Source organism: Physella acuta, unplaced genomic scaffold (genome assembly GCF_028476545.2).
Source record: "Physella acuta isolate Inbredline_101_S28 unplaced genomic scaffold, ASM2847654v3 ptg001287l, whole genome shotgun sequence".
Taxonomy (NCBI): Eukaryota; Metazoa; Mollusca; class Gastropoda; family Physidae; genus Physella; species Physella acuta.
Genome location: NW_026732802.1, coordinates 88173 through 105111, shown reverse-complemented (window position 1 = coordinate 105111; position 16939 = coordinate 88173). Strand labels below are relative to the sequence as shown.

General features: G+C 40.4%; 1 protein-coding gene and 1 long non-coding RNA gene across 2 annotated transcripts; one reads left to right on the top strand and one right to left on the bottom strand.

The window, feature by feature from the left end:
* Positions 1-2344: 2344 nt before the first annotated feature.
* LOC131958060 (uncharacterized) lies at positions 2345-12033 on the top strand. The gene is made up of 3 exons (XR_009389166.1): positions 2345-2863; positions 10013-10483; positions 11479-12033. It is a non-coding gene; the product is annotated as an uncharacterized LOC131958060 (long non-coding RNA).
* A 1458-nt stretch (positions 12034-13491) lies between these two features.
* LOC131958068 (peroxisomal carnitine O-octanoyltransferase) lies at positions 13492-16345 on the bottom strand. Its single transcript, XM_059322978.1, has one exon. It carries the CDS (start codon positions 16322-16324, stop codon positions 13709-13711), a length of 2616 nt encoding a protein of 871 aa, XP_059178961.1. The 5' UTR covers positions 16325-16345; the 3' UTR covers positions 13492-13708.
* Positions 16346-16939: the final 594 nt, after the last annotated feature.

Here is a 16939-nt window from a genome sequence, read left to right as displayed (position 1 = left end):
TCCCTCCACCCCGGGTTTCAACGGACACCCCCCCACCCCCACCCCCGGATCATTAAAATGTCTAAAGGAAAGCTGGTTGGGCAAGTGCAATTTCAGTTTCTCCTCAATGGCTCTACAGGACTAAGGTAACTCTTGATAAAAGTGCTTCAACGATCCTTTGTCTCACTGTAAACGTTCACTGAGGTAAACAACGCAGATGTCTGTATAAGGGCATTGTCCACAACAATACATTAGCATAACAAAAGTAGCATCCATTATTTATTAGAATAGGCCTACATAACGAGTTTTAAAAACCAATTCCTTATCTCGTTTTACCAGCACGTAAACCCGTGATTCCCCTAATGCCTTGTTCATAATGCAATAGTTAAATCAGTGTTATATTTTTTTACATAATTTCAACGGCTTAGTGAGTGGGGGGGGGGGGCGGTGGGGGAAATTACCATAAGAAAAGAACAAAAACAACCCCCGACCAGTTGTTGTATCACAGAATACTGTGCGAGTGAACGTATCTCACCAGAACTTCCGCTCTGCTCACCCGCAAATTGCTGTTTTATGGCCTTGACCGTCGTCGTTTATTATCGGCGGGAAGTTGTGGTGGCTTCCTGTTGTTTCGTCGTTCAATTTCCTGACATTAACGGTCACCGTGATAACGTTTTCATGTTGTGAAATCTGTGATCCGTCCCCGCTAGGTGCGGTTTTTGTTACTAGCCAAGTCTGGATGTAAAAATAGAGGTATTTACACGACGGGGTCTTTCATAAATGGTGCCACATTCAGAGTGGCAGGAATTTATTCGGCCCCCGCCCCCGAAAACCGTTTACCGCCCTCCCCCGCCCCGTAAACTTTAGTCCGTCCGTCCCAGAAAATTTCAAGTGCCCCACACCCCTTAAAGAAAAAAGTCTGGATTTTTGCTCCCCCTCTCCACCTTTCCATTGTTATACTTCGTCTCAAAAACGTCCGATACCCCCCCCCCCCCCCAAAGTGGCGTAACACTTCAGATTTACTCCCTTCCTTCATTATTTTTACTTTCTCGTATATACGAAGTATAGAGAAAGTATTGTAATAGTGCAAAAAAAAATCGAGATTTTTGCAAATCTCGACGTTTTACACCTCCCTGAGTCGGAAAAACATAGTTTTGCAATCTTGTCCGTATGTCTCTCTGTGTGTGTGTGTATGTGTGTCTGTGTGTGTAAACACGATAACTTGAGTACCGTTACAGCTAGGTTGATGAAATTTTGTATATAAGTATTTTATCAAAATCGTAGATCCGTATCTACTTTTGAGCGATTTCCGATAACCGGAAATGGTACTTTTTCTACTTTGAATTTTTCAAAAGAGTACTATTTCAGATAGATAAATTATATTTCACATGTAAGTAAAAGATCTAATTCTCTACCTTCTGACAAATTTTGAGTCATTTCCGTTGACCGGAAGTAGTAATTTACGCTATTTCCGATTTCTCAAAAAATGAATGTAAATTTATTAAGTACTAATAATTTTGCGCACTATTATGCACATTTTATATGGCATTCACTTGGTGTGCAATTCTTTGTCCACGAGATTTTATTCTATTTTAAAAGTTTAAGTATTTCAAATGGACTAAAAATCATGTCTATATCCCGAGTTCCCACCCCCTGTTGTTTTATTCGAGAAAGTTTAGGGGAGATTACTCCCGGTTTATTTTTTCTTAAAACAATCATTTATTTCTTGAGCGGGGTCAATGTTGATCTTCTTCTTGTTCGTTCTTAATAGTTTCCAACACAAATAGTTTGAGTATTTCGTGTCAACTGGTTATGAGCCAGATTGGCCGTTGACTTCGATTTCAACCTGATTTTTTTTTTTTTAGATTTACTTCCAAAGCCTTTGCCCAACCAAGAACAAACTACAAGGCAGTATTTGTATGATTTTGGAGTTGTCTCAGAAGAGTTGCTGTCCCCAGCTGTCGAGCCTCATCTGGTTTAGCAGCAATGAGCTTTACCGACTCGACCACCGCCGATCGCATAACGTGGTGAATTCGGCAAGCTCATTACTTGTTTTTTAAGGACAGGCGGGGGGGGGGGGGGGAGCTAAGTGGAAGAATAATATGCCTGCTAATGACGAGTGAAATTTGGCCTAATTTAATCAATTTCCGGTGAATGACAGGAACATATTGAGAAAGCCGATTTCATACATGTACCTCTAGAGTAATGGAGTAAGGAATACAAATAATTTGGGTGAATCGATTAAAACAAAACAACTAACAATGAAAAAAAAAAACCTTCGTAAATGGATTACTCGACCAAATATTTTTTTTTTAAGTCCATTCGATGATTCCGAAGGCACTTTAAAAACACTTACCATCTCTTCTACAGTGGATTATTGATTTTATTTTTCTATAGGAGTATACGACACCACGTGACTATGTCTAGCTGACGAGGTCACCAAAACGTTTATTATTGTTGACCTATCTTTGTACAAGGAAAAAAAATCCGAGCTATTTAAAGAAGGATTTATTGCGTTTATTAGAGCGATTGGCCGATCGATACCTGGCCATTGGTCTCAAGCCACGAATGCGCATGTTAAATATTTGCCCGCCATGCCGCAGGAGAAACATTAAAAGGAACAGATTTTTTGAGCAATGAAAGTACACAACGCTTGAGGCTTAACTCCCTTCAGCACCCGTCGCCGAAAGGGAGATAACTTTTTATTCCCACCAGAAAATTAAAATACGCGAGGGTAATTTAACGACGAGATATACTGTGATACTGCCGATATACTTTTTGTTTACAAAGAAGTCGCAAAAACTTGCTGTATTTAGAAATAGAAACACCAGTGGAATTTTTTATTTATTTCTGAGATATAGGTAAAGAAAAGAAACACAAATAGGTAAGTAAATTGTTTTAGCTTTATTAACTAAAATACATATAAACTTTCACTACCTTTTCAGGGGCTTTTTATTACAAGCTTTTATTTAACTCACTTCCTCTGTCGACAGTCTAGATCAGGGGTCGGCAACCTTTTGAGACGAAAGAGCCAAAAGTTACATATTTACAACATTACCCGGTTTTTAAAGAGCCACTAACTTTTTTATGTCAATGGTATATTTGTTTAGGAATTATATATATATATATATATATATATATATATATATATATATATATATATATATATATATATATATATATATATATATATATATATATATATATATATATAATCCTAAGCAAATATAATACTATATATATAATATAAAATAAATAGCTTTGAAAGTATGAAATAATTTCATTTGAATTTGTGTTGAGAGGATCTACTATGTAAGTCAGAGTATTTGCATTTGTTTTGAATTGCTCAAATTTCTCAGTGAAAACATCCTTCATTTTGTTTATATTAATGCTGAAGTGATTGAATAGTAGCATTGGTTTCATAACGATATTCTTTTCAGACTTTTCGTAATTAAGTAATTTACCGCTCACTATGTATTCAACAAAAAAAGTATTTTTTTTTTCGAAATAAACCACTTCTTCAAAGAAGACATAGGCTGGGTTTTCAGTTTTACACTTAGCTGGTTTAGTTTCTTTGAGATATCCACGATGAAGTTGAATGTTTCAATTCGGAATGGACAATTTAATAGGAAGTACACTGATATAGGGAGTAACTAAATAGAATAGTGAATGTTTTTTGTTTATACCTATTGTTATAGCGTTTATTACCGAGCGTTGTCGACTAATATTTTTATGATTTTTGAAAGTAAAATAAAAGTATTAACATTTGTGCATGGAGCTGAAGAGCCGCAACTGGACACCAAAAGAGCCGCATGCGGCTCGCGAGCCGCAGGTTGCCGACCCCTGGTCTAGATCGAAACGCGCAGGAGTGAAAATTCGGACAGTTCTACTTGACCGATACGATTCACAGTTGGCACGAGGGTCAAGACATGAAGACAATGAAATCTGAAACTAAATTTGACTTAATTGGGTGCCTAATTAATTTTTTATGAATTAATTAAAATTTGGACCGAATTAGTAGGCATGTCTATCCAACCACACCACACGCGTCATCACGTTCAATAGCTGCGCAATCAGGTTCAATAGCTGCGCCATCACGTTCAATAGACGCGCAATGGTTTTTAGTCATGTAACACTATTGTAAATAAAACATGTAAAGTACTGAAAAAAAATTCATTAAAAAACGTTTTAATTACAAGCTTTTATGTACTAATGCACTAAAAAGTAGAAAATAAATTATACACTACTATTTAAATTACTATAAAGAAAAGCGTGGGTCTCTTCTCAAATATTAGTAAAGGTATCCAATAGGTACTAAAGTACTAAAGTGAGCAACGCTTTTCTTTATAGTAATTTAAATAGTAGTGTATAATTTATTTTCTACTTTTTAGTGCATTAGTACATAAAAGCTTGTTATTAAAACGTTTTTAATGAATTTGTTTTACAAGCTTTTATTTAACTCGCTTCCTCTGTCGTCAGTCGTCAGTCTGTCTAGATCGAAACGCCGGAGTGAAAATTCGAACACTTCTACTTGACCGATACGATTCACATTTGGCACGTGGGCCAAGACATGAAGACAATGCAGTCTGAAATTGAATTTGACTTAATTGGATGCCTAGTTAATTTTTTATGAATTAATTAAAATTTGGACCGAATTAGTAGGCATGTCTATCCAACTACACCACACGCGTCATCACGTTCAATGGCTGCGCCATCACGTTCAGTAGCTAGGCGCGCAATGGTTTTTAGTCATGTAACTCTATTGTAAATAAAACATGTAAAGTACTGAAAAAAAATTCATAAAAAACGTTTTAATAACAAGCTTTTATGTAATAATGCACTAAAAAGTAGAAAATAAATTATAGACTACTATTTAAATAACTATAAAGAAAAGCGTGGGCGTCTTCCTTAACATTAGTAAAGGTATCCAATATATACTAAAGTGACCCACGCTTTTCTTTATAGTTATTTAAATAGTAGTCTATAATTTATTTTCTACTTTTTAGTGCATTATTACATAAAAGCTTGTTATTAAAACGTTTTTTTATGAATTTTTTTTGGTGAGTGTAAATAATATCTATAAAAAAAAGTAAATAATATCTATAAAAAAAGTAAATAATATCTATAAAAAAAGTAAATAATATCTATTTCAGCTCTACTTAAAAGCCCCCCCCCCCCCCCCTCAGCCCACCACGCCTGACGCCGATGGGATAAAAATCCCCTGAATCATCATTTAACTACACATTTGCATTTTCATGTGTTTTTTTTTAAATTAAAATTGTAATTAGACGTTTTGTATTAGATCTATGTATAAGTAAACCATCTTAAATGAATGAAAGTAGGGCTACAACTCAAGTAAGAAAGAAGTATTACTATTGTAAATCTGTATCAATCCTCACAAGCCGTTGATGAAAACTGTAATACAAAAGCGAACATGCAAGGCAAACTGACGCTGTAAATTACATGTCTGAGGCGAAAAAAAAATATTTATTTAAACCAAAAAAAATCCAAAAATAAAATAAAAAATAAAATTTTAAAATAACTTTGAAAAAAAAACAAACTCCCAAGTAAGTGCAGGTTGTTGTGTCAGCCACACATATTAGCACGATCAGAACTAATACAATCGATACAGTGGCGTAGGAATGGGGGGTTAGGGGGGGTCATAACCCCCCCCATAGACCCCTCGGTATATATATAAAGTATGAGGGGGGGGGGTGCACATCGAAAGTTTGAGGGGGGTACAAATCGAAAGTCTGAGGGGGGGGTGCAAATCAAAAGTCTGAGGGGGGTGCAAATCGAAAGTCTGAGGGGGGGGGGGGGTGCAAATCGAAAGTCTGAGGGGGAGGGGGGTGCAAATCGAAAGCTTGTCCCCGGGAAAAAATTGCAACCCCCTCCCCCCCTTGAGATGATCCTGGCTACGCCACTGAATCGATAATGTTTTAATGTATTTATACACCAGCAGTGATAGCACGATTGTTTAAGATTAGCTCGTCATGCCTTGTCCTTATCAGGAAATCTGATACGTCGTAGTGTTGACAAGGGCTGTAGATTACTTTACCAGAACCATTCCGCGCATTACTAGTTCTAAAATATGCTCTACAAGAATTATCCCCCTTATTACTGATTCTCACTACTAGTTCTAAAATATGCTCTACAAGAATTATACCCCTTATTACTGATTCTTATTACTGATTCTCGTTACTAGTTCTAAAATATGGTCTACAAGAATTATTCCCATTATTACTAACTCTGAAAATGTGGTCTACAGGAATTATTCCCGCATTTCTAGTTCTAAAATAAGGTCTACAGAACCATTCCCCTCATTACTAGTTATAACATAATGATTTACAACAACCATTCCCCTAATTAATTACTAGTTCTAAAATATGGCCTACAGGAATTATTCCCTCATTTCTAGTTCTAAAGTATGGTTTACAAGAAACACTGCCGTTATTACTAGATTCTAGTTCGAAAATATAGTCTACACGAATTATTCCCTTATTACTAGTTCTGAAAATATGGTCTACAGGATTTTTTAAATTCCCCTCATAGCGAACTCTAAAAATATGTTTTTGTTTAAAAAGATTGTTTTTATGTTTTTGCAGGGCTTTTTTAAATTATCCAAGTATGTTTTTAGAAGCCTGTGAAGTCTAAACAACACAATTTAGTAGGTTTCTTTTGCATATCTTTCTCCCGTTTATATCACTACCTCTTTGGCGTATTACAAAGCCATTAGCCATTGTTTTTTCGTTAGCTTACTAAACCATGCGTTTATTGTCCCCCACCCCCTTTCCGCACCAAAGAAGAAAAAAAATTAATACTAATAGTTTCGCTGTCTGTCTGTCTATCTATCTATCTATCTGACAAGAACGCTGTAGAGAAAACACAAGCAAAATAAAAACATGCAAAGTAATTCGAAAAACGAAGTATGGCGCGGTCACATTTAGCATAGAGTAGAAAATAATCTCACGCCGGAGAGTGCACACAGTAATATGACGTCATTGATTCTAGAGTAAACATTGAATAAAAAGGAAATTTTGCCTAATCTAAATGGTTTGCGTGAAGAGTTTCTTGCATACAATTCTTCGGGTAGGGGCGAAGCCCCACCCCCCGCGTAAGAACGTCTGAGCCCCCCCCCTCCCCAACTCAAAAGAAATTTCTTCATCGATACTCTATAATAAAATTACCGCCTAATTAATGTGTCTCATCTAAAAAGTGGTTTTCTTGCAATTTCTTTAATGCAATTCTTCGGGTAGTGGCTAAGCGCGACACCAGTGTTTCTTTCAGACTTTTTCCTCCCCGGAGAGGGGTGGGGGTACTTGAAATTTTCGGGGGCGGGGGTAGAATTGTCGGGGAGGGGGCGGACACTGGAAAAAGTATATAATTATATTTCGTTGAATGGGACGGTAGACATGTTTTTTTGGGGGGTGGAGGGGGGGGGGTGGGGTGGGGGGGGGTGGTGTGTGGGGGGGGGTGGGGTGGGGGGGGTGGGGGTGGCGTGTGGGGGGGTGGGTTGGTTTTAGTTTAGAGAAAAGAGACAGCACTATCAGCCTAGCGCCCGTTGTACCCTTCCTCAACGGGCCATTTTTCTCGTGAAATAATATTTGTCCAAAGTCTCAAACAAAATATCTAGTTTTTTAAAGCCTATGAGCTGTCCTTAAAATTTGACGTAGAAGGATTAAAACAAGGCTAGTATTGGGCATTAATTAATAATAGGCACCAATAGATAACCAGCATTAATGAGTAATAGGCACTTATCCTACTATCTTCGTTCTGAAGCGTAGTATTGGAGGGGATTTCTTCCAACACAATACAAAAATAACAAGTCAACATAATATTATGGTCTGTTGACTGCCATTTCAGCCTTTCCATAGCCTTTGTTTACGCAACAACATAAGCTAGACAGCAGTTGTTTGATTGTGGAGTTTTCTGTCTAGATGGGTTGCTGTGTTAGTTCATTTGTAAGATTTTCTAATTATGAACATTTAAAGCGACAGGAGCGCCTACTGTTGTCTAATGCTTAACTAATGTTTGCTTGGTAATCCTTGTGAAGAGGTGGGGCGGGTTGAGATGGGGGGGGGGTTATAACCCTCAAAAATCTAAAACTCTTCTGCCTACTCCACTAATTCAGACTAATTGAGACCAACCGTTTTGTGAAACTGTACTGTAGAAAACCTTAAGGACCTATAAAAAACAACTCAAATTAGGTCTAAAAAAAAACATGCGGTATTTATAACTCGATGTAAACTAATTGCTTGTTGCTTAATGCTGTTTGAATACCAATGCAAAAAAACGTGTTCACGCTTCACTGCTCCTGATTGCTTTCGTCTGTCAACGTCATCCCTATTCTAGCGAATGCTCCAGAAAAAGAATGATACAGAAAGAATTGCGCGGACGGCTGAAATCAATAGTTTAACCAGTACTGTGGCCAGATTTTTTACCATGTTAAGTCCAAAAATAATTTCCCCAGTAATAAAGCCAACGGGTAATTAATGAACAAGGTGAATGAGTAGTTCACTTATTTTTTAAATTTAAAATCGATCTAGCATTTGTAACGTGTGTAGTACCGATACTCTAATGAAGGGGATTGGTGGCACGTCCATTATATGGAAAAAGTGGGTGGGGGCTTTAGTGAATTATTTTATGCCAGTTATGGGGATTGGGAGTAAAGTAAAGCGATATTGGATATATTTTGTGTCTCATTAGGGATAAACTTAGTGAAAAGCATGTAGGCTACATTATTGTTTGAAAAATATTTTAAGACGGAGGGTTGACAGTCTGTGGCGCAAGTTTAGGGACTTATGCTAGACGTGTCATGGCTAATTTTCTGCTTGTATCGACATGTGTTGTACATCCTGTTACCAGTGTTGCGAATCGTACTTGCCAGATCAAAATAGGTAAAAGATTGCCAGAAAATCTTCTGAATGTTAGTGATCAATTCCAAATCAATCAAATAATTTACGAACGTCGTTTTTCATCACGTGTGTTCAGAGTTGAAAATTGTTTGATCGCAAAGAAAATTTAAGTTGTGGGAGTTAAACAGAAAATAATATTAAATATTAACGCTAAGATTATAAAAAAAATACAGCACACTAAAGACACTATTTGAGTAATATTGAATATTAATGCGCATTAATGTACCTACTGCACAATATGATAATCAGAGTTTCTTCCAGGCATCTCTTCGGGGGGGCTTAGCCCCCCCCCCCCCCCCCGAAATTTTTTTTACCGCCCCCCCCCCCCCCCCAACGAAATGAAATTTATATAATTTATATAGAAAATATTTACTTTTAACAGTGTCCGCCTCCCCCCCCCCTAAGAAAGTCTACTGCCCCCCCCCCCCTAAGAAAGTCTACTGCCCCCCCCCTAAGAAAGTCTACTGCCCCCCCCCCCGAGAAAAAAGTCTGGAAGAAACACTGATGATAATATAGTTGATCCGTTTCTTTGACTTGGCCTATGAAGCCTTGAAAGGGTTGTGTGGTTGACCTTGACGTTGGCTTGATTTAGTAATGGGGGAGGGGGTCAGTTTTGTATTTTGAAATTGAGAGCCAAATGATGTAGCTTTACGAGAGATATATCCCCACCAACACCCCCCTGCCTAGAAGCCTAGTCCGGTACCATTAGAGATGAGTCGCGACCTGCTGACCAGTGGCGTAGCCAGGATCATCTCATGGGGGGGGTTCAATTTTTTTCCCGCATTATAAATGTATATATCAGAGCGTAGCGTCCCTCCCCGGCCCCCGAGGACAAACTTTTGATTTGCACCCCCCCCCCTCAAACTTTTCATTGCACCCCCCTCTTCAAACTTTTCATTTGCACCCCCCCCTCAAACGTTTCATTTGCACCCCCCCCCTCAGACTTTCGATTTTGCACTCCCCACTCAACCTTTATGTATCTACCGAGGGGTCTATGGGGAGGGGGGTTCTGACCCCCTAACCCCCCCCCCCCTGCCTACGCCACTGCTGCTGACTGTTTTAACCATTTACCATCAACTATTTTACAACTACATTTCGCTAATTTCTTTCTCTGATAGGCCAAGAGAACCAACCAGCCTCAACTTACACAACGATTTCATGTGCCCAAGCACTGTGTAACGATGACCACGCTTTAGAGAACGTAAGTGTCGGAAATTTCACATCTGCCAGAATGTGAAATGTCAAGCGGACCCCACACAACAAGTGTCGAGAAGGAATACAACAAAATGACCAAACACCTAATAAAATAAAAAGTCATAAAGAGTTTCAAGATGACCCCATATTTCAGAATGTAAATGTCAAGATGACTCAACACGCAAGACAACAAGTGTCAAGAAAGTGACAAGGTGACCCTTATACAATAAAATGGCTCCCGGAGTGTAAGCGGCAAAATGATCCCATTTACGTTGATCCACTACATTTTGATCGGAGTCAGCTGTTTCCTGTTGGTCTCCTTCATAGCTGGACTAGTCTACCTGTTGTTCAGGGAAAAACAGAAAGGCGCTCAGGCAAGGAAGGAATATCTGAGAGTGAGTTACAATTTTTTTTTAAATATTTGAAACTCGACTTGGTTAAGGAAATAAATAGTGCAATGTATTTTGGACGACTCTACTCTAAAGTTTATCATGATGTAAGAATGTTGTATAGTCCACTTTGTAGGCCTACGCGGTAACTTAGCTTATGCAATATTCCAAATATTTTTTTTTACAAACCGTCATGAAATACTGTTTTAAATTGATCGTTACTTTAAGTAAACAAACTGAAATGCCTCCACGTATTTTCAAACGGTAACTTATGCTTCAGCGAAATTCTAGATAAATATTTTGAGCTGTTCAGCCTCTTTGTTTTTGTAAACTATGTTTTTACCCGACAGAGTTGTGTGAAAACACAGTTTTACCTGAGTTGGGATAGTGAAAGATCACACAGTTAACTTTAAATGTTTAGTGGGGTTTTTTTTTTAATTTATACTAACACCACTCAAACCATACTGTGCACATCAAGTAAGGCATAGTGCGTGATCTAACACCATTACAACTGTACTGTACACAATGTGTAGTTTAACGCCATTAAAGGTAGGCTATACTGTACACATTTAGTGATGTGTAGTCTAACATCATCAGTGTTTCTTTCAGACTTTTTTCTCCTGGGGGGGGGGGGGGGGGGAGTCACTTAAAATTTTCGGGGGTGGGGGGCGGACTAAAATTTCCGGGGGGTGGGGGGGCGGACACTGTTAAAAGTATATATTTTCTATATAAATTCTATTTCGTTCTGGGGGTGGGGGCGGTAGACTGGAAGAAACTCTGAACACCATTACAGCTGTGATGTACACATTAGGTGGCGTGTAGTCTAACACCATTAAAGCTATGATGTACACATTAGGTGGCGTGTAGTCTAACACCATTAAAGCTATGATGTACACATTAGGTGGCGTGTAGTCTAACACCATTACAGCTATGATGTACACATTAGGTGGCGTGTAGTCTAACACCATTAAAGCTATACCATATTTGTCTCCCAACACCAGACGCTGCTACAAAGAAGACGGAAGGCGATTAGCGGCAGGCCGCGAGGTCCGACCAGCTCTTTCTCCTACGACAGCACAGAAGAGTGGAACATGCCCGGCGCGACCCAGCGGAAGCAGGAGCTAGTTCCAGTCTCGACCCAAATCTCAGGACCCCAGACAGTCCAGCTCCCAGAAAAACCTTCGCCCCAATTCTCAACGGACATTTTAGACTTGCACATTGTGCATACTGCAGAAACACAACTGTCAGATAATTTGTAACAATTTGTTAACAATCTCAGAAAGAATAGCCAAGATGGATACGCTGACTTCAGCTGGTAAAAGACAAGTTGTAGTTCAGAGAGAATAGCTTGTTGATCGCGTTAATTTGTCGGTACTGCACCGTTGGTACTCTCGTAGTTGGTACTCTGGAGAAGTACCTCGAGTGATCTTGATGAAAGTACTTCCCAACTTTAGAAAGTGCTCTTAAAAGTAAGAAATATTTATGTTTGCAAGCGCTTAGTGGTGTGCATTGTACATAGATGATAATCGATTTATTTAAAGAATCGATATGCCCACCTGACAAATAAAATACCAAAGTACTTTATAACTATATTTTCGATTGATATGAATCGATCTACAAAGCTACCATGCAAAGTATATCTTACCATTTCATTTTTAACTGCTAGCCTTGATGACCCTAACTTTTGTTTACCATATCAATGGACTGGGTATATCTTCACCTACATAGGTCAAGTACGCCAAAGATTGCCTTCAACAACTTCATAATTCTTTATTTCCACGTACAGTATTTGTATTATTAAATGTTTTATACAGAACTGAGAAGGTTTTTTTATATTGGTTTACTTGTATAAACTCGAAACACAATGGCTTTTTGTTGAAATAGAAAGCATGCGCGAATGTTGAAATAATTTCCTTAGTCAGTGTGTTTGTGTTTATATATTAGTTTTTAGTTTCTGAATTAAAAGTTGTATTGCTTGCTTGTCTCAACACTGCGTGGTCCGCTGATACTGTTGTTGTTTTTCTTTATATCGCAACCCTGATCCTAAGTTTTTTGACCTAAGTCAAGGACGTCGGGCTTTAAAGATGGGAGGAAGTGGGGTGGGGGGTGGAAATTCATGACATCGCGTAGAGAGGACCGGACCAGCAGAGTTTCTTCCAGGCATCTCTTCGGGGGCCCCCCCCCCCCCCGAAAATTTTTATACCGCCCCCCCCCCCCCCCCCCCCGAACGAAATGAAATTTATATAATTTATATAGAAAATATATACTTTTAACAGTGTCCGCCCCCCCCCCCGAAGAAAGTTTACCGCCCCCCCCCCCCCGAAAATTTCAAGTGCCCCCCCCCCCCCCCCGGAGAAAAAAGTCTGGAAGAAACACTGCGGACCAGTGAGGAAAGATTGGAGTGGGGGGGGGGGGGTGAGGCGGTACTCCACTACGTAGAGATGACGGACCAGTGGAAAAAGGTTGGACGTCATTGATGAACGACTCTAAACAGGACAAATATAATAAGTATATAATGTTCTTCTGTAGTTTTTATAAATAATTTGATCCTAAAATATTTTAGGCGTTAATTCATACATGTAAAACTGTAGATTTTGTGGAGACTTCAGAGTAGTTTCCGTACCGCAATTTTAGAGCGATGTTTTGTGGTACAAAAATCATCGAACTTCCATGTAAAATACTAGATCTCTAATTACTACCTTCTAAAATTGTATAAATTATTATTATTATTTTTATTTCAATATACAAATGGGATAAATGTTGTTTAAATCATTAACACTGGCGCCTGCAGGCGATGAGGATTTTAAAGGAATATTCGGCCTTGCTTATGTTCCACCTGAAAGGTCTAAAAATAAGAATGGGAAAAAACATGAAAAGGGAAGTAATCAAGATTTTAAATTGGACGACAAAATGATATTTGAATGGCCTTTCACCCGCTTAACTAAGATGTTGCATGTTTAAAAAAATTTCTTAATTTAAAAAAACATTATAAAAAGCCGAATGATTTCATCGTCTTTATTTCATATGTATTTCTTTGTATATTAACTTTACTATTTAGCATTATACTATGTTCTCTGCTACAAAGGCTTCAAAAATGTTGAATTGATACTTATCCAGTTCAGAATAGCTTAGGGTACTATTTTATTTAAAATTGATAGTTATCGCTGCTTCGATTGATCGGAACGTAAGTTATTTTTTTTAAATTATTTCTACTGACGTTACGAGATGACATCACAATCTGTTTACGAACACGTTCATATCTTTGAGGGTGCCGTGGAGGCTCTGAACGAAGAGCTGGGAGCTGGTGCTTCTCACCTCCTTCCAGGAGCTGACGTTGAATATAATCTTGGTGTTGGCTATCGTGTACCCTACCCCGTAGCCCACGGTGGACTGGGGGAGGACCACAGCGCAGCCCGTGGAGCCCACGGCGACGCACTCGCAGTAGATGTCGTACACCTCGACGCCCTCCACCAGCTTGTCTTTAGAAAACAGCTCGGGCTGGGTCGGGTACAAGTCGGCGGCCATGACCTTCAAGCCGGCCAGGTGTGACCCGAACCCCATCCCGGAGCAGCACTCTCGCAGTAGGTCCCGGTGCTTTTTCTCGGCCCTCCAAAAACTGAGCCGTTGGTCGATGAAGTTGGCTTTTTTGTCCATCATTATCTGACAGAACTGCACGACGTCGGGGTTGGTACTTCTCAGGATCTCGTGGCCCCCGTGGTAAAAACGCTTGAGGCTCACCCTCGAGCCGACGGAGGCTGACTTGTGGTACATTTTAAAAAACGTTAAGTGGATCAACAGATGCGCGAAAGCATCGGTGTTGATATTTTTAATTTGAAAAATATCGCGATCGTATTCGTCAAACTTACAGGTCGCTGTTTCTACGGACGCGGAAAGATTCGCGAAACTCACCGACGCCTTGTTGATACTTTTTTCAATGATGTCGTCAATGTAGAACTCCAAGAGATAGATGGTCTGTTCGTCATCCATCTCAGCTGGTGAGTATCGATGCTTTGTTTTCGAGTCCCACGCCTCTTGTATCTCGTTCATCCTGACCGAAAGCTGGATACCGAGATTGTCAAACACAGCGCTGGCCGAGGGGATGGCACTCGCCAGGGCTGACCTGCTCATGGCCACGACCACGTCGTCGTCCCATTTCTCCGTGTCCTCCAAGATCCTGAGGTGGATGTAGTGCAGCAGGATAGCGACAACCGGGCCGTCGACGAGAGAGTTGTTGACGTTGACCGTGACGATGCCGTTGCCGTAGACGTAGAAGCTTAAACTTTTATCGTACCAGCGGTTGCAGCCGTCACCGAACACAGACTCGTGAGGAAGCAGGTCAGAGTTCACCGCGTGCAGGTCTTCGAGACTTATAACAAACATGGCTTCTTCTATCTCGTACAGGCACGCCTCGTTTACGGTGCTTATATTCATAAGATGAGCTCTAGCTGCGCACCACTCGTCTCTATTCATTGAGGTTAAAACACCTAAACCAAAACTGTCTTTGATAACGCCTTCGTCCACACATCTTTTTAACTCGCGGAGGTATTTCTTAATAATGTTTGTGCGCATCGGTTTATAATTGACATCTACCACCTCCAGTTTAAATATATGCCCGTTGTAGATGACGATGATGTGCCGGGGCGTTTCCTCGTCTTCTGATGATGTTTTAAAGAAATGGTAGGCCTTATCGCACGGCTGGCCAGGAATTTTCACCGAGGAGAACAATTTCCGGAACTTGTGCATGCACATCGTGTGGCCGTTACCATCCGATATCGGCTCCAGATCTTCATTTCTCAACAGCATCCAAAACTCGGTGGCTAAGGAGATGATATACGCAGCCCTGTCTATTTGCGAATCGTTGCGTTCTGGCCAGAGGTCGTGTAGAAATGGGGCTATGATCGCTGTGTTAAAGTAAGGAGCCCCTTGCCTGTTGTAGCACCCGGTGTAATTTGGAAGAACCGCTGAGATCCAATTTTTTAAAGTCTCCGCTTTATTCACAAGCGCCTTCTGGCATTCTTTGCCCTCCTTCGCGGCAAAAGAATCGGCAATCTGTTTCAAGTGCTTGTACTCTGCAGTTTTAACGCAGGGTTGCGACGCTTGAAGAAACCTAGACAGTGAGTACTTCAGGTCGGGAACACGCAGCATAGGAAGACGGGATTGTTCCGCGAAGGTGCACGGGGTTTCCTTAGAAGTCTTGTACAGCGCGTGGGCTCTGACATCCGGCTCCAGCCAAGGCCAAGGCCACAGCTGCTCTATGATGAAGGACGAAGACATGGCGACATTAGCCATTCGGGAGTTGACTGGGTACTGCAGGCGACGCTCAGCGGGGAGCTCGTGTCGGGACTTCTCAGACCTGGACACGTGTTTAAGGTTTCCTTCAAAAACGATACTCAGCTCCCCGGACTCTACCCCATCTCTCCCCATCTCCGAGCCTGACGGCAGGTCACTCAGCAAAGAGTTAAACGAGAGCAGCACCAGAGGGTCGCTGTTGTCCAGGCAGTATTTCACAGCTTCCTTTGTCAAAAATTTCGTCGCGGACGTTTGCTTCAAAAGGCGTTTTTTGTTTTCTTCTTTCTCTTTGATCTCCTTCTCGTCGATATTAAAGATGACCCTTTTACCGAAAAACGTCGTCGATTGGTTTGCGATGGAGAGGCGCGGCAGGAAAATATCTTTAGTCGTCAGCTCCGAATCTTCCCGTGCTCTTTGTTGTTCATCGGCAAGGGATTTTCGAAGGAAGGATTGTATGTCGCCGACATCGAAAGGCACCCCGTCTAAAAGGCGAGTTGAGAACTTGCGCTGGTTGTGGCGTGGGGGGAACATGGTGCTCTGTAGAGGCGAGACCTCCATTGCTATTATGATGGCTAATGGACACGGCTGCAAACAAACAATAATAATAATAATAATCTATCTGTATTTATAATTCTCTTCAAGGTGACCATAGAAAACACCTAGCTGTAAGCGCGCCTAGCAGCCCCTTCTCTTACTTTCTAGGCATATCCCTACCAACCCCACCCCCACATGGTCTGGTGAGCTGTGGTTCACGCTAAATGTTTACAATCGTAGAGCCGGGTTTAGTGACGGCTATTCGTGGCAGATAATTTAGCTTGAAACTATTTTAAACTTAAGGAGGTAACTAAGAGGAGGCTGCTTTCACGGGGGGGGGGGGGGGGATGTAGGGTAGGGGTTGGGGGAAAGGAGGGTGAGGGAGGGGGGTTATCGTCCTTAACGACCTACTAATAGTGTTTTAAAGCAAATATTTTCAGTGGCAGCATTGGTACTATCGAATTCACAAATTATGAATTACTGAAAAGTAGAAATTAAAACAACAAAATAGCGGCATATGATACGCCGCGGGTCGGCTCGTAATAGTAATAATATAGTAATAATGATAACCGTAACGTTGACGATAATAATGATGATAATTGTATTCATGTAGGGTGGTCAAGTTGGCAAAGCTCATGG